Source organism: Rattus norvegicus, chromosome 12, assembly GCF_036323735.1.
Source record: "Rattus norvegicus strain BN/NHsdMcwi chromosome 12, GRCr8, whole genome shotgun sequence".
Classification (NCBI taxonomy): Eukaryota; Metazoa; Chordata; class Mammalia; order Rodentia; family Muridae; genus Rattus; species Rattus norvegicus.
This window is the reverse complement of record NC_086030.1, coordinates 6732312-6759273: the sequence shown is the minus strand read 5'-3', so window position 1 is coordinate 6759273 and position 26962 is coordinate 6732312. Positions and strand designations below refer to the sequence as shown.

Genomic DNA, 26962 nt, shown 5'->3' with positions numbered 1-26962 from the left:
ACTTTGATCGTGCTGCTTCTTGAGCTTCATGGGGTCTGTGTATTGTATCTTGGGTAATTCAAGCTATTGGGCTGATATACACTTATCAGTAAGTGTGTACCATGTGTGTGGTTTTTGTATGTGTTTGGGATATCTCACTTAGTATGGTGTTTTCTAGTTCCACCCATTTGCCTATGAATTTCATGAAGTCATTGTTTTTGATAGCTGAGTAGTACTCCAATTGTGTAGATGTACCACATTTTTTTTAATCCATTCCTCTGTTGAAGGGCATCTGGGCTCTTTCCAGCTTCTGGCTATTATGAAAAAAGGCAGCTATGAACATGTGGAGCACGTGTCTTTGTTGCATGTTGGAGCATCCTTTGGGTATATGCCCAGGAGGGGTATACCTCAGGTAGTGCAATGTCCAATTTTCTGAGGAACCTCCAGACTGATTTCCAGAACGGTTGTACCAGTTTGCAACCCCACCAGCAATGGGGGAGTGTTCCTCTTTCCCCACATCCTCACCAGCATCTATTGTTATCTGAGTTTTTTATCTTAGCCATTCTGACTGGTGTGAGGTAGAAAGTCAGGATTGTTTTGATTTGCATTTACCTGATGACTAAGGATGTTGAACATTTCTTTAGGTACTTCTCACCCCTTCAATATTCCTCAGCTGAGAACTCTTTCTTTAGCTCTGTACCCTGTTTTTAATAGGGTTATTTGGCTCTTTGGAGTCTAACTTCTTGAGTTCTTTGTATATATTGAATATTAGCCCTCTATCAGATGTAGGGTAGGTAAAGAATTTTTTTGCCAATCTGTTGGATGGCATTTTGTCCTAATGACAGTGTCCTTTGCCTTACAGAAGCTTTGCAGTTTTAAGAGGTCCCATTTGTTGATTCTTGATCTTAGAGCATAAGCTATTGGTGTTTTGTACAGGAAATTTTCCTCAGTGCCCATGTGATCGAGGCTCTTCCCCACTCTTTCTTCTATTAGTTTGAGTGTATCTGGTTTTATGTAGAGGTTCTTAATCCACTTGGACTTAAACTTTGTACAGGGTGATAAGAATTGGTCAATTTGCATTCTTCTACATGCTGACCTCCAGTTGAACCAGTATCATTTGTTAAAAATGCTAGCTTTTTTCCACTGAATGGATTTAGCTCTTTTGTCAAAGAACAAGTGACCATAGGTGTGTGGGTTCATTTCTGGGTCTTCAATTCTATTCCATTGATCTATTTGCCTGTCTCTGTACCAATTCCATACAATTTTTTATCACTATTGCTCTGTAATACTGCTTCAAGTCAGGGATGGTGATTCCCCCAGAAGTTCTTTTATCATTGAGGATAGTTTTTCCAATCCTGGGTTTTTTGTTATTCCAAATGAATTTGCAAATTGCTCTTTCTAAGTCTATGAAGAATTGAGTTGGAATTTTGATGGGGATTGCATTGAATCTCTAGACTGCTTTTAGAAAAACAGCCATTTTTACTATATTAATCCTGCCAACCCATGAGCATGGGAGGTCTTTCCATCTTGTGAAATCTTCAATTACTTTCTTCAGAAACATAAAGTTCTTGTCATACAGATCTTTCACTTGTTTGGTTAGAGCCACACCGAGGTATTTTATGTTATTTGTGACTATTGTGTAGGGTGTCATGTCCCTAATTTCTTTCTCAGCCATTTATCCTTTGAGTAAAAGAATGCTACTGATTTAAGTTAATTTTATACCCAGTCACCTTGCTGAAGTTGTTTATCAGGCTTAGGAGTTCTCTGGTGGAATTTTTTGGGAATCACTTAAATATACTGTCATATCATCTGCAAATAATGATATTTGACTTCTTCCTTTCCAATTTGTATCCCTTTGACCTACTTTTGTTGTCTGATTGCTCTGGCTAGTTCTTCAAATACTATATTGAATGGGTAGGGAGAGAATGAGCAGCCTTGTCTAGTCCCTAATTTTAGTGGGATTGCTTCAAGTTTCTCTCCATTTAGTTTAATGTTGGCTACTGGTTTGCAGTATATGGCTTTTACTATGTTTAGTTATGGCCCTTGAATTCCTGATCTTTCTAATACCTTTATCACGAAGGGGTCTTGAGTTTGTCGAATGCTTTCTCAGCATCTAGTGAAAGGGTCATGTGATTTTTTTCATTGAGTTTGCTTCTATAGTGGATTATGTTTATGGATTTCCATATATTGAACTATCCCTGAATCCCTGAAATGAAGCCTACTTGATCATGATGATTGATTATTTTGATGTGTTCTTGTATTTGGTTTGCGAGAATTTTATTGAGTATTGTTGTGTCGATATTCATAAGGGAAATTGGTCTGACATTGTCTTTCTTTGTTGGGTCTTTGGTGTGTGTATAAGCATAATTGTGGCTCCATAAAAGGAATTGGGTAGTGTTCCTTCTATTTCTATTTTGTGGAATAGTTTGGACAGTATTGATATGAGGTCTTCTTTGAAGGTCTGATTGAATTCTCCACTAAACCCATCTGGTTCTAGGCTTTTTTTGGGGGGAGGTGGATTCTTTTAATGATTGCTTCTATTTCTTTAGAACAGTTATGGGACTGTTTAGGTAGTTTATCTGATCCTGTTTTAACGTTAGTACCTGGTATCTGTCTAGAAAATTGTCCATTTCCTCCAGATTTCCACTTTTGTTGAATATAGGCTTTTGTAGTGGGATCTGATATTTTTTTTTACTTTCATCAGATTCTGTTGTTATGTCTCCCTTTTCATTTCAGATTTTATTAATTTGGATTCTCTCTGTGTGCTCTCTGGTTAGTCCAGCTAAGAGTTTATCTTCCTTGTTGATTTTCTCAAAAAAACCAGCTCTTACTTTTGTTGACTCTTTGTATAGTTCTCTTTGTTTCTACTTAGTTGATTTCAGCCCTGAGTTTGATTATTTCCTGCCTTCCACTCTTAATGGGTGTATTTGCTTTTTCGTTCTAGAGCTTTCTGGTGTGCTGTCAAGCTGCTCATGTATGCTCCCTCTGGGTTCGTTTGGAGGCACTCAGAGCTATGAGTTTTCCTCTTAGCACTGCTTCCATTGTGTCCCATAAGTTTGGGTACGTTGTGCCTTCATTTTCATTAAATTCTAAAATGTCTTTCATTTCTTACTTTATTTCTTCCTTGACCCAGTTATCATTGAGTAGCGTGTTTTCAACTTATATGTGTATGTGGACTTTCTGTCATTTTTGTTGTTATTGAAAACCAGCCTTATTCTGTGGTGATCTGATAGGACTATTGCAATCTTCTTGTATTTGTTGATGCATATTTTGTGACGCATTATATGGTCAATTTTGGAGAAGGTACCATGAGGTACTGAGAAGAAGGTATATTCTTTGTTTTAGGATAAAATGTTCTATAAATATCTGTTAAATCTTTTTGGTTCTTAACTTTTGTTACTTTCTCTGTTTCTGTGTTTAGTTTCTGTCTCTATGATCTGTCCATTACTGAGAGCGGGGTGTTGAAGTCTCCCACTATAATTGTGTGAACTGGAATGTGTGCATTGAGCTTTAAGGTTTCTTCTATGAATGTAGATGTCCTGGCATTTGGAGCATAGATATTCAGAATTGGAAGTATAACTTGGTGTATTTTCCTTTGATGAATATGAAATGTCCTTCCTTATCTTTTCTGATAACTTTTAGATGAAAGTCAATTTTATTTGATATTAGAATAGCTACTCCAGCTTGTTTCTTAGGATTTTTTGCTTGGAAAATTGTTTGTCAGCCTTTTACTCTGAGGTAGTGTCTATCTTTGTCTGAGGTGTGTTTCCTGTGTGCAGCAAAATATGGGGTCCTCTATACATATCCAGTCTGTTGATCTATGTCTTTTCATTTGGGAATTAAGTCCATTGATGTTACAAGATATTAAGGAATAGTGATTGTTGTTTCCTGGGTTTTTTGGTGGTGTTGTTAGAAGTGGAATTATGTTTATGTGGCTCTCTTCTTTTGGTTTCATTGCAAGATTACTTTCTTGATTTTGTAGGGTATAGTTTCCCTCCTTATGTTGAAGTTTTCCATCTATTATCTTTGTAGGGCTGGATTTGTGGAAAGATCTTGTGTAAATTTGGTTTTCTCATCTGATATCTTTGTTTCTCCATCTATGGTAATGGAGAGTTTTGCTAGATATAGTAGCCTTGGTTGGCATTTGTGTTCTCTCTCTCTCTCTCTCTCTCTCTCTCTCTCTCTCTCTCTCTCTCTCTCTCTTTCGGAGCTGGGGACCGAACCCAGGGCCTTGCGCTTGCTAGGCAAGCGCTCTACCACTGAGCTACTCCCAACCCCCGGCATTTGTGTTCTCTTATTGTCTGTATTACATCTGCCCAGGATATTTTTGCTTTCATAGTCACTGTTGAGAAGTCTGGTGTAATTCTGATAGGTCTGCCTTTTTCTGTTCTTTGATCTTTTGCACTTACTACTTTTAAAATTCTTTTCTTGATTTGTGCATTTGGTGTCTTGACTGTCATGTGACAGGAGGAATTTCTTTTCTGGTACAATCTATTTGGAGTTCTGTAAGCTTATTGTATGCTTATGGGCATCTCTTTCTTTAGGTTAGGAAAGTTTTCTTTTATAATTTTGTTGTACTGGCCCTTTTAGTTGTGAATCCTCATTCTCTTCTATACTTATTATCCTTAGGTTTGGTCTTCTCATTGTGTCCTGGATTTCCTGGATGATTTAGGTTAAAAGCTTTTTGCTTCTTGCACTGTCTTTGACTATTGTGCCAATGTTTTCTATGGTAACTTCTACACCTGAGTTTTTGTCTTCTATCTCTTGTATTCTGTTGGTGATGCTTGCATCTATGACTCCTGATCTCTTCCCTAGGTTCTCTGGTTCCAGGTTTGTCTCTCTTTCTGAATTCTTTATTGTTTCTACTTCTATTTTTGAATCCTGTATGGTTTTGTTTAATTCTTTCACCTGTTTGATTGTGTTTTCCTGTAATTAAGGGATTTTTGTGTTTCCTCTTTAAGGGCTTTACTTTCTTTAAACCTGTGTCTTGTATTTCTTTAAGGGAGTTATTTATGTCTTTCTTAAAGTCCTCTATCATCATCATGAGATGTGATTTTAAATCCAAATCTTTCTTTTCCTGTGTTTTGGGATATTCAGTATTTGCTTTGGTGGGAGAACTATGCTCTGAAGACACCAGCAGTCTTGGTTTCTGTTGCTTAGGCTCCTGAGCTTGCCTCTCACCATCTGGTTGTCTCTGGTGTTAGCTTGTCTTGCTGTCTCTGACAGTGGCTTGACCCTCCTGTAACCCTGTGTGTCAGCATTCCTGGAGACTGGCTTTCTCCAAGGGGGATCTGGGTACAAAGAGCTGTGGCACAGTATCAGCTCAAGCACAGGTGGAAACCAGAAGGACCCTGTCCCAGAATGCTCCTCAGTTCCTGTATCCTGAGGGCTCCAGGCAGGTCCCTCAGAGCAGAAATGTTGGTCTTACCTCTGCTCTCAGGTGTGTCAGAGATCCTGGAGACTGGCTTTCAGCTACGGGGTAAGTGGAAACTGGAATGATCCTGTCCCTGGCTGCTCCTATGTTCCTGTGTCCAGAAGGCTTCAGGCAGATTCCTCTTGGGCCAGGAATGTGAGCAGAAGTAGTGGTCTCCCCTGAGCTCTCAGGATTGTCTGCACTTCTGAGAGTCCAGCTCTCTCCCCCATAGGATGTGGGAACAGCAAGCTATAGGACCGGTTCAGCTCCAGGTGCAGGTAGAAACCAGAAGGATCCTGTTCCAGACTGATACTTGGTTCCTGTGTCCTGAGGAGCAGGAGGTATTGGTCTTACCTCTGCTCTTAGGTGTGTCAGCACTCCCGGAAACTGGCTTTCATCTCTTGGTGCAGGCAGAAACCAGAGGGATCCTGTCTCTGACTGCTCCTAGGTTCCTGTGTTTACAGGGTTCCAGGCAAGTTCCTCTTGAGCCAAGAATGCAAGTATAAATGGTGGCCTCCCCTGTGCTCTCAGGATTGTCTCCACTTCTGAGAGTCCAGTTCTCTCCCCCACAGGATATGGGTATAGTGAGCTGTGGGACTAGGTCAGCTCTGGGCACAGGCCACCTCTGAAATTCTTATTTGCATTTAATTTTTATTCAGATGGTGATATAAGGGGGAGGCATTATGAGGGAAATGCTCTAATTGTTTTTTGTGTCTTTGATATGTATATCATGGCACCCATCAAATTGTCTTGTACCCTGTGATGAGAGGATATTAATAGGCTGCCTCTCTCCAACCATTCCTCATCTGAACAGTGAAAAACAACAATAACAAAACAACTCAACACACAGTCATGCCATCACCTTTAGTTGAAATGATAGGATGAATAGATATTACAAATAAGGTTTATTTATTGGTTGACACTATATGAGCTGAGCAGTCCAATAATTGCAGTCCATGCCCCAAAGGAGAAAGAGAATCTAGTCCATGAGATTGGGTACCTCAGATGTTCCAATCTGGTGGATTTCTGAAGGGCTGCTGGTCTTTGGTTTATGTGGGAAGGCTAAATAAATGAGTTCTGATATTAGTGAAGGACGTCAGTAACAGTAGCATCAAAAAACATGGGTGTACTCACCAGCAGAAGCAAAGGTAGTGTCTTAGTTACATTTATATTATTGCAATAAAATACCCTGTCCAAAATCAACTTTGGGAGAAAGGATTCATTTGGCTTACAGTTCCAGGTTAGAGTCTATAATTGTAGAAAAATCATCATGGCAGATGCTTGAGACAGCGGGTCACATCATATTCATAACATTCCTTAGGCAGAGTAAAAGTGACAGGGGTTTCTTCTGGTCTCCATCTGCACCCAGAGCTGGGGCTTTCCCATAGCCCTCAGATCCAAAACCTGCCTGGAGAGAGGTGGTCTGCCAGAAGTGCTCTGCCTCCTAAGTCCATGGGTAGGACTCACTTTCTCTCCATTGACTGTCCAAGGAGAGAAAAAACAGGATTTTGCAGGACTTGGGAGCCAAAGGGAACCCTAGGAGAGGATCTTTCCAATATCCATCTGTGCCCAGAGCTGGGGTGGTCCCACTGCCCTTGGTCCCAAAACCTGCCCATAGAGAGCTGGTTTCCCAGGAGCACTCTCACTCCTAAGATCACAGGGGCACAGGCTCACAGGCCCACAGGAGAGGCAAGCTCCAGTCAGAGACATCAAGACCAACTAACATGAGAGGTAACCAAATGATGAAAGGCAAGCACAAGAACTTAAGCAACAGAAACCAAGACTACTTGGCATCATCAGAACCCAGTGGTAATATCCACAGTAAATACTGGATATCCGAACACATCTGAAAAGCAAGATATGGATTTAAAATCACATCTCATGATGATGATAGAGGACTTTAAGAAAGACATAAACAACTCCTTTAAAGAAATACAGGACAACACAGATAAACAAGTAGAAGCCTTTAAAGTGGAAACACAAAAATGCCTTAAAGAGTTACAGGAAAACACAATGAAACACACAAAGGAATTGAACAAAATCATCCATGATCTAAAAATAGAAACAATAAAGAAATTACAAAAGGAGACAACCCTGGAGATAGAAAACCTAGGAAAGAGATCAGGAGTCATAGATGCAAGCATCACCAACAGGATACAAGAGATAGAAGAGAGAATCTCAGGTGTAAAAGGTACCATAGAAAACAATGACATGGTGGTCAAAGACAATGCAAGAAGCAAAAAGCTCCTAACCCAAATCATCCAGGAAATTCAGGATACAGTGAGAAGACCAAACCGAAGGATAATAGGTATAGAAGAGAATGACAATTCCCGACTTAAAGGACCAGTAAATATCTTCAACAAAATTATAAAAGAAAACTTCACTAACTTAAAGAAAGAGATGCACATAAAAATACAAGAAGTCTACAAAATTCCAAACAGATTGGATGAGAAAACATTTCCTCTGTTCACATATTAGTCAAAACACCAAATACACAAAACAAAGAAAGAATATTAAAAGCAGTAAGGGCAAAAGATCAAGTAACACATAAAGGCAGACTTATCATAACTACACCAGGCTTCGCAAAAGACACTATGAAAGCAAGAATATGGACAGATGTCATACAGACCCTAAGACAACACAAATGCCAACCCAGGATACTATATCCTGCAAAACTCTCAATTACCAGAGATGGAGAAAACAAGATATTCTGTGACAAAACCAAATTTACACAAGATCTTTCCACAAATCTAGCCTTACAAAGGATAATAGATGGAAACCTCCAACACAAGGAGGGGAACTACACCCTACAAAAAGCAAGAAAGTAATCTCCTTGCAACAAACTAAAACACATATATAATTCCACCTCTAACAACAAAAATAACAAGAAACAATATTCTTAATATCTCTTAACATCAATGGACTCAATTCCCCAATAAAAAGACATATACTAACAGACCGGATACATAAACAGGACCCACCGTTTTGCTGCATACAGGAAACATACCTCAGACAAAGACAGGCACTACCTCAGAGTAAAAGGCTGACAAACAATTTTCAAAGCAAATGGTCTCAAGAAATAAGTTGGAGTAGCCATTCTAATATTGATTAAAATTGACTTTCAACCAAAAGTTATCAAAAAGGATAAGGAAGGACACTTCATACTCATCGAAGGAAAAATCCACCAAGATGAACTCTCAATTCTGAATATCTATGCTCCAAATGCAAGGGCACCCACATTCCTAAAGGAAACTTTACTAAAACTCAAAGTACACATTGCACCTCACACAATAATAGAGGGGGACTTCAACACTCCACTCTCACCAATGGACAGATCATAGAAACAGAAACTAAATAGAGACTCAGTGAAACTAACTAAAGTATGAACCAAATTGATTTAACAGATATGTATAGAATATTTCATACTAAAAACAAAAGACTAAACCTTCTTCTCAGCACATCATGGGACCTTCTCCAAACCTGGACAATATTGCTGATGCCAGAAGTCCATGCTGACAAGAGCCTGATATAGCTGTCTCCTGAGAGTCTCTGCCAGAGCATGACAAATACAGAGGCAAATGCTTGCAGCATTTTTGATCTGAGAATGGGGTCCCCCTTGGATGAGTTAGAGAAAGGATTGAAGGAGCTGAAGGGGTTTGCAACCCCATAAAAACAACAATATCAACAAACCAGAGCTCCCAGGGACTAAACCACCATCCAAAGAGTACACATGGATAGACTGACCAGGTGCATGTGTAGCAGAGGATGGCCATGTTGGGCAACAATGAGGAGAAGCCCTCGGTCCTGCCAAGACTGGATCCCCCAGTGTAGAAAAAGGTCAGGTGGGGAGGCAAGAAGAGGTGGGTGGTTGGGTGGGGGAACACCCTCATAGAGGAATGGGGAGGGGAGGGATAGGGGGTTTATGGACGGGAGACCAGGAAAGAGGATAACATTTGAAATATAAATTTGAAAATATCCAATTAAAAAAAACAGTGGCTACATGAAATTCTTAGGCAAATGAATGGAACTAGAAAATATCATCCTGAGTGAAGTAACCCTATCACAAAAGAACACACAAGGTATGCACTCACTGATAAGTGGATATTAGCCCAAAAGCTTGAAATACTTAAGAAAAATTTCACAAATAATATGAAGCTCAGTAAGAAGGAAGAAAATGTGGATCTTTCACTCCTTTTAGAAAGGAGATCAAAATACTCATGGGAGGAAATACCAGGACAAAGAGTGGAGCAGAGACTGAAGAAAAGGTCATCCAGAGGCTTCCCCATCTGGGGATCCATCCCATATGCGGCCACCAAGCCCAGTCACTATTGCTGATGCCAAGAAATGCTTGCTGACACAAGCCTGATATAGATGTCTCCTGAGAGGCTCTGTCAGAACCCTACTGATACAGATGCAGATGCTTGCAGCTAACCATTGGACTGAGCATGGGGACTACAGTGGAGGAGTTAGAGAAAAGACTGACGAAGAGGAAGGGGTTTGCAATACCATAGGAAGAACAACAATATCAACCAACTAAACCCCACCTGAGCTCCCAGGGACTAAACCACCAACCATTGAGTACACATGGAGGGACCCCATGGCTCTAGCCGCATAGGTAGCAGAGGATGGCATTGTTTGGCATCAATAGGGGGAGAAGTCCTTGATGCTGTGAAGGCTCGTTTTCCCATTGTAGGGAAATACCTGGGCGTTGAGGTTGGAGTGGATGGGTGGGTGGGAGTGGGGTCATCCTCATAGAAGCAGGGGGAGGGGAAGGGTATGGGTGAGTGGGGGAAGGGGATAACATTTGAAATGTAAATACATAGGATATCCAAGGAAAGTAATTTTTTTTTTTTGAAAAGTGAAGAGGGTTGATTGAGAGCAAGTAAGCAAATGCCTCCATTCTGCTCATTTGCTCTCAGTCAGTCCCCTTTACCTTTATCCTGCCTAGGGAATGATGTCACCCATAGTGGCTGGGTCCTCTCCCATTAGTTTGTACCCAAAACAATCCTTCACAGAATGCCCATAGGCCAACTTGATCTAGGCAGTTCCTCACTCAGACTCTCTTCCAAGGTGATGCCAGGTTGTGTCGTATTGGCAAATGAAACTAGCAAAAGAAGCTACAAAAAGAAGCAACCAGGCAAAAGCCACAGCTTGTTCCCTCATACATCCTTATATCTGGGCTGCTAATCGCTCTGAGGCAAAGTGTCCCCCCTCAAGTAAGCCTTCTAGGGAACACCCTCACAGACACACCCAGAGGCCACCAACTCCACAACCAAGATTAACCACCACACATGAGCTTGGGAAAAATATAATGTGACGACAGCTAGCTCTTCTTTGCCTGTTATACACTGTGTTAATCACTAATGTGCAACGATTTGGTTTTTTTAAGAATCTACTTTAGAAAATAATATACTATTGCTCTACCTAGCTACATTCTAAATCATATCTTTATATCCACAGACAAGTATACCTGTCACTCCTCATCAAAGAATCTTCCACTTACAGCAAATGGTGACCATTGCAGAAAGCCACAACTAGACACAATGCAGAGACCAACGGATCACAGGGAAGCCAGCAAACAGATACAAGATATTACAACTCCTGAACCTACAGCTCAGGGAACATCTCAGGAGAGAGAAAAAAGGATTGTAAAAGCCAGAATACCAGGAACTCTACTGTGAAAACAGTCTCTTCTAGAAATGGCTGCTTACTCAAGACTAGAACGATGGCAATATCATACACATGCTAACATGAAAGTGGGTAAAATTTCACAGGTTCCATTTCTAGAAGAAGACCTACAGGCAAATATTGATGCCGGCAGAGGATGGTCTCACCTCTCAGGCATGGTCCCACCTTATTTATTGTCCAATGCAGAGTGCCCGGCCATAAAACCACATACACACAACAAGATATACATCTGTGCATAAACACACACACACACACACACACACACACACACACACACACACACATATATATATATATATATATATATATATATATATATATATATATATATAACAGTAACAGTTGAAAGAAAGGACAGTAGAGGAGACCTGGAGAGGTTGGAGGAAGGGTACCTGGAAGGGATTGTAGGTAGGAAAGTGAGAGAAGGAATATAATTTCATTTTAAGTAATATATGTGTGTATGAATTAGTATATATAAAAAAATTTACACAACTGATTAATGTGCACAGAATAAGAGACTGCAGGCTGATCAGTTTTGATTGAGACATCTATATATCACACCCCTCCCCCCAAGATTCAGGGATTATGATGAAAGAGGGGACAGCAATAGCTAGAGTGTTTTCTGGACATTATAGGGCTGGTGCACATAAGAACCTCCAAGAACAGCAACTGTGTACACAAAATTAAGGCAGATAAAATTTCACCGTGGAATAGGGAGGGGAACACAAAGTTCCACTGGTATGGCTTACATAACACCCAGTACGTGGGAGAAGGGATCAGGAGGAGAGTGAGGGTGTTCAGGGTTGAGTGTGGGGAGGGGCAGGGGGGAGGACAGAATGTCCATGAGAATGAATAGAAATCTGCAACTGATGGAGGGAGGTAAGGGGTATCTCCAAGAAGAGACAGAAACCTTAGATAGGGGAGGCATCCAAGAGACAGTGGGGGTGTCCTTAGCTGTGACTCATAGCATTGGGGATATAGAGCCTGAGAGGGCTCGCCCGCCAAGCTGAGCCACCTTGTCTGGCCTCAATGTAAGAGGATGTGCCTAGCTTCACAGACACTTGAAGGGTCAGGGTGGGGGATATCCAGGGGGTCCCGGCATGCTGTGAGGATAAGGAAAGGGGGCATTGGGGAAGGATTGTGGGAAGGGTGAACAGGAGGGGGCAGTAAGCAGGATGTAAAGTGAATAAATAAAAGTAAAGAAAAACAAAAAGTATTACCAAGGGAAAATGCTTGTATTTTACGTGTATGAGCTTTTGGCTTACATGTGAGTGCCTGGGGCCCTCTGAGGTCAGAGAAGGGCACCAAAACCCCTGGAACTGGAATTTAGGATATTTGTCAGTCACCATGTGGATGCTGGGAACTAAATCTGGGACTCATGCAAAGGCAACAAGTGTTCCTAACTACTGAGCGGTCTCTGCAGCCTGAGCTACCTGCCTGGAGAATATGGCTACCCACAACCCACTAGGTCTTCTCAGATCAAGTAACTTAATTAAAACAACCCCCACAAACATGCCCAGTGTCAACTCAATGTGGAAATTTCTTCACTGAAATTCTCTAGGTGATTCTAAGTTGTGTCAAGTTGATGATTAAAGAAAAGCATTATGCATGTACACACACAATGAGAGACAGAGAGAGACAGAGACAAAGACAAGAGAGAGAGACAGAGAGGGAAAGGAGACAGAGAGACAAAGAGACAGAGACACAGAGACACAGAGAGAGACTGACACAGAATGTAAAGGGAGGAAAGGAAATAAGGCGAGAGGGAAGAGAGGGAAGGGGAGAAAGAGAATTGAGGAGAGAAAAGAAGGGGAGGGGAGAGAAGGGAAGGGGAGGAAGCAAAGGAGAGAGGGAAAAAGAGAGAGAGACAGAAAGAGAGACAGAGAGAGACAGACAGAGACAGAGAGAGAGAGAGAGAGAGACAGAGAGAGAGAGAGAGAGACAGAGACAGAGAGAGAGAGAGAGAACAACCCAGATGGAGCTGGGTTCTTCCCTAGGCTTATCATGTTGCAGTTTTTCCAAACGAGCAGCAGAGGGGGCAGTGACCAAATGGCTGTTTGGAGGCTGGGGCTCACTTGCGCCTGTGGCCGCTGCTGTACTGAATTCCCACCAGCAATGGCAGGCCAAGCCTGGAGAGTGTGTAACTCTGGAAGCTTGAAGAGGGGATCCTGTATGAGGGCAGGCTGGGTCATCTACCTTCCCAGACTGGCCCTGACGCCTCCTGTCTGACCATTCAGACAGAAGGGACTGGGACACTTCAGCTGCTTCTATTGGCTCAGCACAGGGACTGCCTGATTGAAGTCTCCTCATACCAGAGATGCTCAGCCGCTATTGCCTAGGCACTATAACCAAGTAGGCAACTGGTTCCACCAAGAATCCACAGCAAGTGACAGGCATGGCAACTCGGGGTGGGTTCTTGTGATTCAGAGTGCCCCACTAATACTGGTGTGAACCCAGGTTCCCAGTAAAGGAGAAGAAAAATGCCACACCGAGTTACGTAGTCTATAGATAAAATGATTTGTGGAGAGTTGGAATGTTACAGGTGAGAAGCCAATTATCTGGAGTTATCTTTAACCTGCTTACTTGCCATATATAACCCATCTCTCTGTGTGTAACCTAATGTCTTCATGGCTATACATAAATCCTTTTGGAATGTACATTTTAAAAAAACTTGCGCTTCTGTCAACTCAAAGGCTAAGAATGTCATCAGCTAGCCTCTGAGGGCTGTGACAGTGATCTCCCGGTTGTCCTGCAACCCTCAGCGAGTGTGACTTAATACCTTCCTTTGTCCTGGCACTCTTAAAAGCTTCGTGCAGTGGTTACTTCTGGAACCTGGCATTTGAGGCAATTTGAATCCTGGACCATGTTCATTCATGTTTGGTTCCAGAATAAACTCTTGCTCCTTTTGAGATGAGAGCGATAGGATTTGGGGGATGGGGGTATTTTGTTCTGGTTTGTATTGTATTAACATTGGCATCAGTTCCAGCTCCTTATTTTCTCAGTGAGACGTTCTATGCCCTTGTGTCTGTATCTAACCAGTTCCTGAGGGCCACCCCTGCCTCTGTTTCTCTCTGTGACTGTCTCTGTCTCTCTCTGTCTGTCTCTCTTCTCTCTCTGTCTCTCTCTGTCTCTCTGTCTCTCTCTGTCTCTCTGTGTCTCTCTCTCAGTCTCTCTGTGTCTCTCTCTGTCTCTCTCTGTCTCTGTCTCTCTGTCACTCTCTGTCTCTCTGTCTCTCTCTCTCTCTCTCTCTCTCTCTCTCTCTCTCTCTTTCTCTCTCTCTTTCCCTCCCTCAGCTAGTTTTATTTCTGATTGACACAGGCTGCAGTCATTTTGAAAGAGGGAATCTCAGTTGAGAAAATGCCATCACAGCGCTGGCCTGCAGGCAAGTCTGTGGAGCATTTTCTTGACTGGTGATTGATGTGGGAGGGTCCACTTCACTGTGGGTGATACCATCCTTAGGCAGACGTTCCTGGACTGTATAAGAAAGCACACTAAGCAAGCTATAAGAAGCAAAGCCAAAAGTAAAAAGTGTTCTTCCACAGCTTCTGCTTCAGCTCCTGCCTCAAGGTTCCTGTACCAGCTCCTTCTGTAATGGACTATGCTATCCTTTTCCTCCTTACAATGCTTTTCATCACGGTGCTTTCACACAGATATAGAAAATCTAATTAAGACTGTGAATGCATGCATGTATATACAGTATGCATGTTCATGCATGTGTGTATGTGTATGTGTGCACTTGAGTGTGCACATATGGAGGTCAGAGGACAACCTCTACCTTGCTTTTCAAGACAGAGTCTCTTAATAGCTCATAATGTTACTAGACTGGGTAGCCTAGGAGGATCAGGCATCTTCTGGGTCCTTTCCTTCCTCCTGAAATTATAATCACATGCCAACATCCCTGACTATTTTGACATGAGTTTTTCAGAACAAATTCACGTTGTTACATTTGCAAAACAGACACTGTACTCCCTATACTTTCTCCTCAGCCCAGGACCCACACCTCTTGATCTTTGGAGTGGTCCCTTGATTAGCCAGCCTGGGAGAGTCTGGGAGTAGATGCTAAGGATATTAAGAGATATCAAATGTAGGGGCTTCTGCTCTTCTTCGTTGGAGGCTTGATTGTAAGACCTATCTAAATATGCTCACCCGGCACAGCTCCAGTGGTCAAGCCAAGAACAATGGGAGGCCTTCTCTAGTACCTGCTTACTCCCATGGGAAACTGTACTTTTGCAGAGTATCAGGCTGTGTACATACAGGAATCATTTACATTCCTTTTTGCCCCTTGTTTCAAGCCCTACCAAGGGCAATTACAGTGGTTAATACTGTCAACTTGACATAATCTATACTCACCAGAGTCTCAGTGAGGAGTTTCTAAGTTGGCCTGTGGGCCTGTCTCCGTGAGGTTGTCTTAATTATAATAATCAAAGTTGGAAGACCCACCCGTTATGAGCAGAGCTGTTCCCTGAGTCTCTCTTTTTCTCTCTGCCCTTGACTGTGACTGTGACTGTGACCAGCTGCTGCAAGTTCCTATCCTGACCTCTTCATAATACTAGACTGTAACCTGGGATCGTTGAGCTAAGCAAAACAAAACAAGACAAATCTCTCTCCCTTAAGTTGCGTTTTGCCTCTGTGTTTATCACAGCAGCAAAAACTAGGATCAAAGCACTTAATGTTAGGGGTCTTTGTTTTCATTTATTTTACAGATGTAGCAAATCTAATTAAGACTGTCGATGCATGCACAAATGTACAGTATGCATGTTCATGTACGTGTGCATGTGTATATGTGTAAGTCAATATATCTGGGTGTTACCAGATCTCTTATTTTCTGCTGTTTACTGTTATGCTCTCAAGCCACCCATCTCTCCCCACAGTCACGCCATTGATAATTTGTTTCAGACCCATAAGGATACAGAAAAGCAATGGCTGTGTCAAATCTGTCATCTTTTCTCCCCAGGGTATGTATTCTTCATGAGTGTATGTGGGGGGCCCAAGCTCTGGAGTATGCATGTGTTCCCAGTAGCCCCTTAGCATTTTTTCTCTATGTCTAAATGTTTCCATTGTTTCAGAACATTTATTAATGATGGAAGACTGCTTTGTTAATAAAGACTTAGTGTTGATCCCTATAACTCATGCAAGAAAGCTGGACATGGTGGAATGTGGTGAATCCCAGTCAGTGAGAGACCTTTTCTCAAAAAGTAGTATTCTTACACATAGCACTCACTAATACACACACCATATCACACTACATTGTACTACACACACAATAATAATGATAATAAAAATAAACTAATATTATTATTATTAATAATAATAACAATAATAGGATGGGTGCACCTAAGAAATTACAACCCAGGCTGACCCTTGCTTCTACACATACTTGCTCAACCCCACCAACCCCTTATACCCCAAAAAGCAACTTTCTTTTTGTTGTGTCAGAGTCATTCCTCTGACAAAAAAACTTCTCTTGTTTATTCGTCTAGTGCTGGCCACTTGAGCTTTTCCAGGTTGGGTCAATTTGCACCAAGCTACTAAGAATCATTCTGTTTCCCTCTTGAGTTTCTGTGACTTTTTGGACCACAGGTTGACCTGTAGAAGACACTGCGTAGGGAGGGTCCATCTTGATACCCACCAACTAACAACTGCATAGCCTCGGGCCAGCTACATGGCTGCCCTGTGCTTCAAAGAGACCTAATTATCAAATGATGGTAATGACATCTATGACAGTTGGTGTCATTAAATGGATGAGTAAGTGAACCATTTTTAAACGTGCCTGATAATGCTTTACATTAAACATAAGAGCAGGTATGATTCGACCCTAACCTGGTTTCATAGACACTGCTCACAGTTCCGGGTATCAGTCAATCATTGTGAGGAGCTGTGGCAACAAGAGCTCGAGACAGTCAAGAGCAGAAAGAAATGAATTCATGCTTGCTTGCACTCAGCCCTATTTTCCACACTTAGATGTGCAAGACCACCTGTCTATGGAATTGTGTGTCTCATAATGAGCTGGGTCTTCCCACGTTGGTTAACTTGAGACAGTCCTCGATGGACATGCCCACAGGACAATCCAGTGTAGACAACCCTTCACTGAGACTCTCTTTCCAGGGGATTCTACGTTATGTGACATTCATAGTTGGAACTCTTCATCACAAACAGCCTCTCCCAAGTCAGCAGAAATGGACTGAATGTGATGACACCTTCAGATCAAGACAGCTAAATTACCAGATGAGAGAAGACCATGTTCCTGGGAACAGTAGAACCCATCCATTCCAGGAATGCTGGCTGTGTGAAATGGTGTGTCAGAGGCCCTACCACTTCCCTCTATCATCTTCCTTTGACATTTTACAGTTCCTTGTTTTGCTTCCTGGCTCAGAATCAATCCAAGCAGGGAGCAACGGTGAATGTTAAATAGATGCCACTGTCCCCAGCAATCTCTGGCACAGTGGGACAGCACTGAAAGATGGGTGACTCTGAGGAAGACAGAGTACAGCAACTGAGTTCCCTGGGTAAGGCGGGGCTTGGATTCTAGAGACTTGGAGGGGGTCGAAGTGGCCAGCTTGAGTCTGTTTGCCAATGAACTGGTTCACATTCTGCCCATTCAGATGAGGAGCACCTGATAGCCAGCAGCACCAGATACTCCCTCCAAGGCTTCAGATTTCAACCTCCCTACATCCTCAAGAAAGCTGCAGGTAAAAGGAATGGGAAAGGGACAGGCTTCCTCCGTTGTCTCTGTCCTGGGGAGGGGGAAAATAGGAGTCTGGATCTGGAAGAGAGAGGGAAGAAGAAGATGAAGACTAGACCTCCGGGTCCTGTGGAGGATGGAGGCTAAGGCCTAGACTCCTTGGTCCTGTGGGTGGAGGCTGAGGACAGCACTAAAGTCTTAGGGAAGAGAACTCTGGGGGTGCTGTGGAATTAGAGGCTGAAAATGGGACTCCACTATCCAATGGAGGTAAAAACTAAAACAGAATCTTGCATCCTGAGGACATGTAACTTGAGAACTAGACTCCCGGGTTGCACAGAAGTAGATGCTAAAGTTAGAGTCCTCGTCTCTACTAAGCAGACATTATGTGCTTATATTCCTGACATTCTACAAGTGGGAGCTGAACGTTTAGAGTCCTGGGTCCTTGGGTGGCCACATCCAGGAGACTGAACTCCTAGGTTGTAAGGAGACAGAGGTTCAAAATGGGCCCTGAAATGTTCAAGGATGAAAAGCTGAGCTCTTCAGTCCTAGAGTGGTTGAGACTGGAAGGACTGACCTATATTCTGGAGATGTTCATCCTCCTGGATCATGGAAAGATGAAATACAAAGCTCTGGACTCCTGGGTCCTGGGGTGATGAAGGCTAAAAACATAGAGTGGTCAAGTTTGGGGTCCTGAAGAAGGGCATGCTAAGATGTTTCCTCAGAGATAGTGTAAAAGAATGTAAGTATTGGTGTTCAAGAGACATAGACACTGAGGTTTTGGAATCTTGGGTCCTAGGAAGAATAAAAAATAAAGACTGGACTATAAAACTATGGGATTGTTGAGTCAGAAAAGATTCTTTTGTCCGAGAGAAGTGAAGGTTGGCATACAAGCAAAATGGGCCCCGGGAAGGTAGGAGCTGCAGATCTGAAAAAAGGATGCTGAAGTCTACGGATCATAGTTGGTCAGGGACACTGATAAACTCCCACCTCCTCTTCTACAGGGTATCTGTGCCATGGCCTTGTTCCCTTCGTGCTGCAGCTGATCTGCCTCACACTCTGTGCTATCCTCCTGCTGGCTATCCTTATCAAAGGTCAGCCAGGTCTGTGGGTGGGTTGGGGGCTCCCTGGTAAGACCCTTCAGCTGGGTACCAAGGCCCATGAGAAAGGTAGGCTAAAAGTTAGGAACTTTTAGAAAATTCTTAGAGCCCTTTCCACCTCTGGTGGTCCTGGATCCTCTTACCTTGGCCATTCAGTCTTCTCTGATTATCAGATTTTGTCTTCAAGATGTATTGAACCAGGTAGCTAGATGGAATCATTTGTCAAAGAAACATAAGGACCTGAGTTTGGATCCCAGAACATATGTGAAGCAGGACATGGTAGGCATACTTCTGTAACCGTAGCTATGGTGATATGGGCAGCACAGACAAAAGAATCCTGGAAACTTGCAGGCCAGCTAATCTGGCATATACAGTGGTGGACAAGAAACCCTATTTCAAACAAAGTGAGGGGTGAAGACTGACAGCTGTCTATACCCTGACTCCTCCAGTATGTGACAGCTTGTCCACAGTCACAAACATACACGTGCATGCATACCCACCTACACTTTTTAAAAAGAGGTATTAAACTTGTTGGTTTTTTAGTGCCCCCGGTGGACAAGTTCAGGCCATGGCATAAAAAATGTTGAATAATTACAAATTGCTTTTCTTGTCACAGTCTCTAATGTTGCCTACTCCCAGGGACAGGAACAGGCAAAGAAGGAGAAGGTATACCAGGATGTGGCCCAGCTGAAGCCTCAAATAAGTGAGTGACTAGAGGAAAGAGCCCCCAGGGACTCAGCAGAGCATCTCCATGATACATGGGTTGACTTCAGCTATTACCCAGTTCTGAGCCTCCACTTTTTCCTCATTTGATTTGATAACTTTGTATAAATGTAAAGATGATGGGGTGGCGGAACGGTTCAGCAGTTACAACCACTTGCCATCCAGCCTTAAGAACTAAGATAGCTTCCTCTGAGTCCCCAGATAGAAGGAGAGAACCTATTCTCTCAAGTTATTATCTGACCTCCACATATGTGTTATGGCATGGGCATAACTACACACACACACACACACACACACACACACACACACACACACACACACACAAATCAATTATTAACTAGTTAATTAATTAATTGGTTGGTTGAAATTAGAACCAATAGAAGTTGGTATTCATAGAGAACTGTGCATATGGTTGACTCTCAGACAAACTACAGATATCTGTTTTTGAACTCTCTTTTTTAAAGATTTATTCATTTATTATATATAAGTACACTGTAGCTGTCTTCAGATACACCAGAAGAGGGTATCAGATCCCATCACAGATGGTTGTGAGCCACCATGTGGTTGCTGGGAATTGAACTCAGGACCTCTGGAAGAGTAGTCGGGTGCTCTTAACCACTAAGCCATCTCTCCAGCCCTGTTTTTGAACTCTTAAGTTTATACTTCTTTCTTTTCGTGGTATGAGGTACCCTCTCAGGGAGTAGAGAAAGGAATGGCCTCCTGGGATGCTAGGAGTGGTTCCTCCAGGAACCACTGCTGGGATTGAAGGTTGGACAGGCACAGAAATATGAGCATCTAGTTACATGACCATCTTGATCCACCTCCCCCAACAGACCATCTGTGCCGCCCCTGCCCCTGGGACTGGACATTCTTCCAAGGAAACTGTTACTTCTTCTCCAAGTTCCAACAGAACTGGAAGGACTCTGTCACCAGCTGCAGAAAACTGGGTGCTCAACTAGTGGTCGTCAAAAGCGACGATGAGCAGGTAGGTACACCTCAGAGGGATCTAAACCATTTGGGTACATGTACCTGGCCACAGGCATCTGAGGAGACACGGTTTGCTAGTTGAATTGTGGATGAGTGCTACTTGCTTCACATGAAAAGGGAAGAAAAGAAGAGTAGAAAATAAAAATATCCCAAGTACCACCACCACCACCACCACCACCACCACCACCACCACCACAACCACCACTACCATCTCCATTATACACCATATGAACATGAGTGGGTGCCTTAGGTTAACACACAAAATGTAAATGGTTTCTGTTAGCACACTGGAAAGCACTAAATGACTTCCTTTATTTGGGCTTTTTAAAAAGTCCACTATCTAGCATTTGCCAATTCCACTCATGTAATGTTGCCACCCTGAAATTCAAGTTACCAATGGGACATGCCTCAATGCAGAGCTCAAAGGAGATCCAGTACGTGATCAAAAATGAAGAGCTGGTACAGTCCACTTCAGCATTTGTACCCAATGGTGAATTAAACCATCTGGCCATGCTCAGCACTCCTCATAAGGCAGACAGACAGGCAATGTTAACATGGCTCAGGAGAGGAAGTTCAAAGCAAACAGGATATGGATGTGGAAGCCATGAGACCTTGTGTTACCTTGGAAAGCTGAATATTAGACTGTAAGCAGAACTTCCTGCTAAGAGTCAGGGCAAAAGAGCAATAGGTGGAATACAAGGTATGCAACCTCTACCTGACTGCTTCTCTGCCCCTCCAGAGCTTCCTGCAACAGACATCTAAAGAGAAAGGCTATGCCTGGATGGTCCTGTCAGACCTGAAGCGTGAAGGCATATGGCACTGGGTGGACGGCTCACATCTGCTCTTCAGGTAGATCCAGGGGAGAGGGAGCAGCCTGCAGCACTGGGTGGCATGTTACTTCTGCTGCTGTGATAAAGATAACTTAAGGAAGAAATTATTTACCTGGTTCACAGATCCAGGGGACACCGTTCTTCATGATGGGGATGGCATGGCAGCAGAAGCTGAGGTGGTGGGTCACATGGCAACAGCAGTCAGGAAGCACAGAAGAAAGAAGTAGACCAGGCTATAAAGATTAAGGCCCAACCCAGTGATCTGCTTCCTCCAGTGCCTAAAGATTCCACAGCCTTCTCAAATGGGGTCAGCTAGGAACCAGATGCTCAAACACTGAGGCTATGGAAGACATATCACAAGACTACAAAAGGTGGCATTAAAAAATGTTGGCTAGAGTTCTTCCTTAGATGCGTCTCCAAACGCTAGTTCTCTAGGCGCAAAAGACATTTACTCAAGGAGGAAGGAGCTCTTCATAACCATACGCTGATAAGATGCCAAGTCAAAGACGGAGGAGGGATTTGCAGCCTACAGGAGTCATTTAAATGTAGGATAACAGAAAATCTATGTGATGGTGTTCTCTTGTTGCTGTAACTAAGTAGCTGATAAAAATCAATGTAAGGAATGGTTAACTTGGCTCAGTTTGAGGGTACAATCCATGATGGCACAGACTTACTGGCAAGAGCTTGAGGAAACTAGTTACTCTGCATCCATGGTCAGGAAGCAGAGGAGGAGAAATGAATGCTCTAAAAACAAAAAAGGAGAATGAAACAGACCCAGCCTACTTTTTCTATTATGTGTGTATACATGTGGCATGTACACATATGTGGGGGGTATGTGCATGTGTTGGGGGTGAGTGCATGTGTACATACATGTGCAGGGGTGAGTGCATGAGTGGGGGTGAATGTGTGAGGTGGGTGCATGTGTACATGTGTGGAAGTGGGTGCATAGTACATGTTTGGGGGGTGAGTGCATATGTACATGTATAGGGTGGGTGCATGTATACATGTATAAGGTGAGTGCATGTGTACATGTATAGGGTCGGTGCATGTGTACATGTGTGGGGGTGAGTTCATGTATACATTTATAAGGTGGGTACATTGTATATGTGTGGGGGTAGGTGCATTAAGCATATATAGAATGGGTACATGTTCATATGTGTGGGGGTGAGTGCCTGGAGAGGTAAATGTGTGGGATGGGTGCATGTGCACATGTGTGGGGGTGAGTGCATGTGTACATGTGTAGGGGTAGGTGCATGTATACATATATAGGATGAGTGCATGTGTGCATGTGTATGGGTGAGTACATGTATACATATATAGAATAGGTGCATGTGCACATGTTTGGGGTAAGTGCACATATACATGTATAGGGTGGATGCATGTATACATGTGTGGGGATGAGTGTGTGTATATATGTGTGGAGTTGGTGTATGTGTACATGTGTGAGAATAGGTGCAGAAGCTAGCTTCTATTATCTTTGCAGACCATATTCTACCTTACAGTTTGAGACAGAGTCTCTCATGGAACCTGGGGTTTGCTACTGAGATGGACTGGCTGACTAGTAACTCAGGGACCCTCCTATTTCTGTACCCTACCCTACAATGCTGGGGTTATAAACACACAGCTGCTAGGTGGATGTGGTGATCCAAACACAGGCCCTCATGCCTATGCATCGAGCACTTTGTCCTTCAAGCAACCCTTCCAGATCATTACTTTATCCCTTTTATAAACTTAGACCCCAGCCCATGGGAAAGTGCTGTCAACATCAAGGCTGGATCTTCTTACCACTATAATCCAACCTAGAAACTCTTCAGACATGTGCAGACACTTGTCTCCTAGGTGATTCTAGATCCCATCAAGTTGACAATTAGTATAAACCATCACCGGTAGTAAAAGTTCTTGTTGCCATGGGAAACATTACTTGTTATACTCACAGACCCCAAATGCAGGAACAGACATCATGCCACAGGCATCACAGTAGGAAGTGCCTGGTCTTGTCAAAAGCTGTGGGATTAGGGTTGGTATGGGGGTTGAAGGCAAGAAATCTTATTCTGGTGCCCATCAGAATGAATGACTAAAGCTGTATTCCAGACTTAGGACTGGCCAGTATGGAGTGTCTACAGGGTTCTGGGGTGTAGATGCTGTTCCTGACCCTGTGGTATTTGGCCCTGGATAGGTATACAGTGGCTAAAAGTACAAAATCTTGGGAATGAAGGTGGTTAAGTCTGTGAAATCAGAGTTGGTTGGTTATATTTGAAGAAGGTACCCTCAGTGAGATGACCCCTTCAATCCAGGAATATCACAAGGATCATGGGCCAAGGTCAAAGGACTTGGATATCTCATTGACCCCAGAGTAGGTTACATCTGCTGTCATACATGCAGAGTAGGTGCAAAAGCATGCCACTTCAATGACAGAAGCATGGTCGAGGGGGCGGGTAATGGCTGAGTTGGTAAATTGCTTGTCGTGTTTGTGTTCTATTTATTTCTGTTGCTATTTTAAAATACCCTGATTAAAAGCAAGTTCTTGGGGGTTGGGGATTTAGCTCAGTGGTAGAGCACTTGCCTAGCAAGCGCAAGGTCCTGGGTTCGTCCTCAACTCCAGAAAAAAAAAAAGCAAGTTCTTGGGGAAATGGGTTTCATTCAGGTTACAAACCAGCATTGTGGGAAAGTTGGGGCACCAGAAACTTGAGGTAGTGACATCACATCCACAGTCAAGAACAGAGAGAAATGGATGCCTCTGTGTTCACTCACTTGTTGAATTTCTCCGCTCTTGACCAATTCATGGCCCCTTTCCTAGGCAGTGGTGCTGTTCATGGTATGCGGGGTTTTCCCACATCTCTTAAGATAACTGAGAAAATCTTCCACAGACAGACACACCCACAGGCCAACCCAATCTAGACAGTCCCTACGACTGTCTTTCCAGGTAACTCTAAGTTGTGTTAAGTTGACAGCGAAAACTAACCCTCACTGGGACAAGCACAAGGACCTGATTCCATCCCCTGAACCCACAGAAGAAAGCCAAGTATTTTGGCTTGTGCTTGTAATCTCAGAAACCGTGGATCTGATGCTCAGTGGACAGTCAGTGTGGTCAACTGCATTTAATTGGTACTTATGGTTCCAGGGGTTAGAGTTCATGGCCATCATGGCAGGGAGCATGGCAGCAGGAAAGCAGGAGTAGTGCTGGAGGAGCAGCTAAGAGCGCACATCTTAATCTGCAAGCACAAAACAGAGAGCTAGCTAGGAATGCTGTGGCCTTTTAAAACCACCAAGCCCACCCCCCACTCTACCCCCACCCTACCCCCACCCTATAGCATACCTCCTGCACTAATTCCACACTTTTTAAACCTTCCCAAACTGTTGCACCTACTGGGACCAAGCATTCAAATACATGAGCCTAGGGGTGCCTTTGCCATTCAAACTACAATTGGTTTTGCAGTTTCACGAAATATTGGAACAAAGGAGAGCCCAACAACGAATGGGAAGAAGACTGTGCGGAGTTCAGAGGCGATGGCTGGAATGATGCCCCATGTACAAATAAGAAATACTGGATCTGCAAGAAGTCTGCTCTGTCCTGCACTGGGAAATGATATGTCATCTGTCTGCAGCACCTGTTGCCAAGATGACCCTGCAGGGTGACTGAACTTAACTTGCAATCTATGCCAGTTCCTTCCTCTGTGAACATGAAGTTCTTAGCTACAGCTGTTTCCTCATTTGTCTTCTCTCTCTCTCTCTCTCTCTCTCTCTCTCTCTCTCTCTGTGTGTGTGTGTGTGTGTGTGTGTGTGTGTATGTGTGTGTGCCTGTGTATCTGTGTGTCTGTGTGTGTGTGTGTGTGTGTGTGTGTGTGTCTGTGTGTTTGTGTTTTAAAAAGCCAAGCTCAGGTGTCTTCCTTGGTGTCTATCTCTATCTCGTATTTTGCATTTTTACCCTGTTGATACTGGCCAATTTTGCTAGGAAGGGCTGGCCAGCACACCACAGGAATCCTCCTGTCTCTGCCTCCTCAGTAACTTGGAGGAGTTACTAGCCTTTTATAATATGGGGGTTGAGTCACACACTGGCGCTTAAGAGACAGTGATGATGGGGCTGCTGTGTAGCAGGAGGGATCCCTAGAAATAGGGTACTGTTGAACTGCTAGGTAGGAGGCCCTTTAAAGGACATATGGCTGGAGTGGGGCATAAGGAAAGGGTGAGCTGGTCAATCCAGATGGCCCACCCACAAGGCATTAGGCACCTCCTTGTCTAGTTATGTCTTCACAGCTTCTAGACAGAGGTGAAGAACAGGAAGGAGCCAGGACACAGAATTCCCTTTTGTCATTCCTGGCCCCCAGCAAGGACATTCTGGAAACAGTTACATCGGGGGTCCCTGCCCTATATATGCGTCTATATCCCCACCAGAACAAAATTAAGGCTGTACCCATTAAGCAAGGGGTCATACAAATCCCTGGAAATCTCTATTCCCTTTCAAGTCTCTGTAAAACTGACGGCTTGAGGGTCCTCCTGCAAACAAAATTCTGCAACACCTTTCTTTCCACAGCTAGCTTGTTTTGCTTTGCGTGATATCCCTAAGACCCACAGTGTGGAGTCTAGCATACATTTTCTTATTCACCCCTAAATATTATTCCATTGTGGGCTGGACCTAGCCCCTCCTCCCCTGCTCACACACATATGTAGCAGATATGCAGTTTGGTCTTCATGAGGATCCCCTAACAACTGGGACATGGCATTGGGGGTGAGAGTCCCTGACTCTGTTGCCTGCTTGTAGATCCTGTTCTCCTAACTGGGCTATCATATCTGGCCACAGAGGGAAAGGATATGTCCAGTCCGCACTGACTTGGTGTGCTAGGGAGGGTTGGTACCCAGGAGGGTCTCCCCCTTCTCAGAGGAGAAGGAAAGTGGGCAGAGGGGAAGGAATATGTGAAGGGGATGTTGGGAGGAGAGGGGTCACCATCAGGATGTAAAGTGAATAAATAAATTAATTAATGGGAAAATCTTCCATTGTGTGTGTGATGGTTATGTTTGGTTGTCAGCTAACAGGGTCTCCAGTCAACTGTGGAGCACATCCACGGGGGTGTTTTTTTATGTAAGAGGATTCTGATCTGTATGTGAGCGGAGAGGCATAGATATGCTCGCTGTTCTGGTCTATGTTTCAAGTTCCTACAATAATGGGCTATAACACGAAATCATAAGCTAAATAGACTCTGTCTCCCTCAAGTGTTTTGGTTTGAGTAGTTTAGCACAGCAACAGGAAACTTAATGAAGATCCAGCATCCTTTCTGAACCTGGATCTTGTTTTAAAAACTAGACCGGCTGTCCAGACTTCCCCAAGGACCCTTCTGTCTCTGCCTTCCTAGGTCCTGTATTCTAAGTGTGCACTAGCATGCCCAGCTTTTCACGAGTTCTCATGCTCACATGGCAAACACTTGACCAGCTAAGCAATGTCCTAGCCTGCAGATATGGGTCTTTAGAGAATTCATGATGTGTAAGCGGTTTCTCCCATCTGTGAGTTTCACTCTACTCCTCTTCCCGATTTCAAGGAGAATTCTGGTAACATTTTTGAAATATAAAT

General features: G+C 43.4%; 1 protein-coding gene across 1 annotated transcript; it reads left to right on the top strand.

Moving 5' to 3' along the window:
- Window positions 1-17516: 17516 nt before the first annotated feature.
- On the top strand, window positions 17517-26384 carry Cd209c (CD209c molecule). Its single transcript, XM_006248792.5, has 7 exons — window positions 17517-17586; window positions 17683-17769; window positions 18764-18853; window positions 19476-19562; window positions 20416-20567; window positions 21309-21418; window positions 24836-26384. Exons 1-7 carry the CDS (start codon window positions 17541-17543, stop codon window positions 24984-24986), a joined length of 723 nt encoding a protein of 240 aa, XP_006248854.1. The 5' UTR covers window positions 17517-17540; the 3' UTR covers window positions 24987-26384.
- The last annotated feature ends 578 nt before the right edge of the window (window positions 26385-26962 follow it).

What these genes read in the sequence shown, in the direction of transcription:
- Cd209c (XM_006248792.5), top strand. Translation starts at nt 17,541, where the DNA reads ATGGGTGACTCTGAGGAAGACAGAGTACAGCAACTGAGTTCCCTGG. An exon ending in GCTGGCTATCCTTATCAAAG is followed by an intron (nt 18,854 to 19,475) that starts GTCAGCCAGGTC and finishes TTCTTGTCACAG; the next exon opens with TCTCTAATGTTGCCTACTCC. An exon ending in TCAAAAGCGACGATGAGCAG is followed by an intron (nt 20,568 to 21,308) that starts GTAGGTACACCT and finishes CTGCCCCTCCAG; the next exon opens with AGCTTCCTGCAACAGACATC.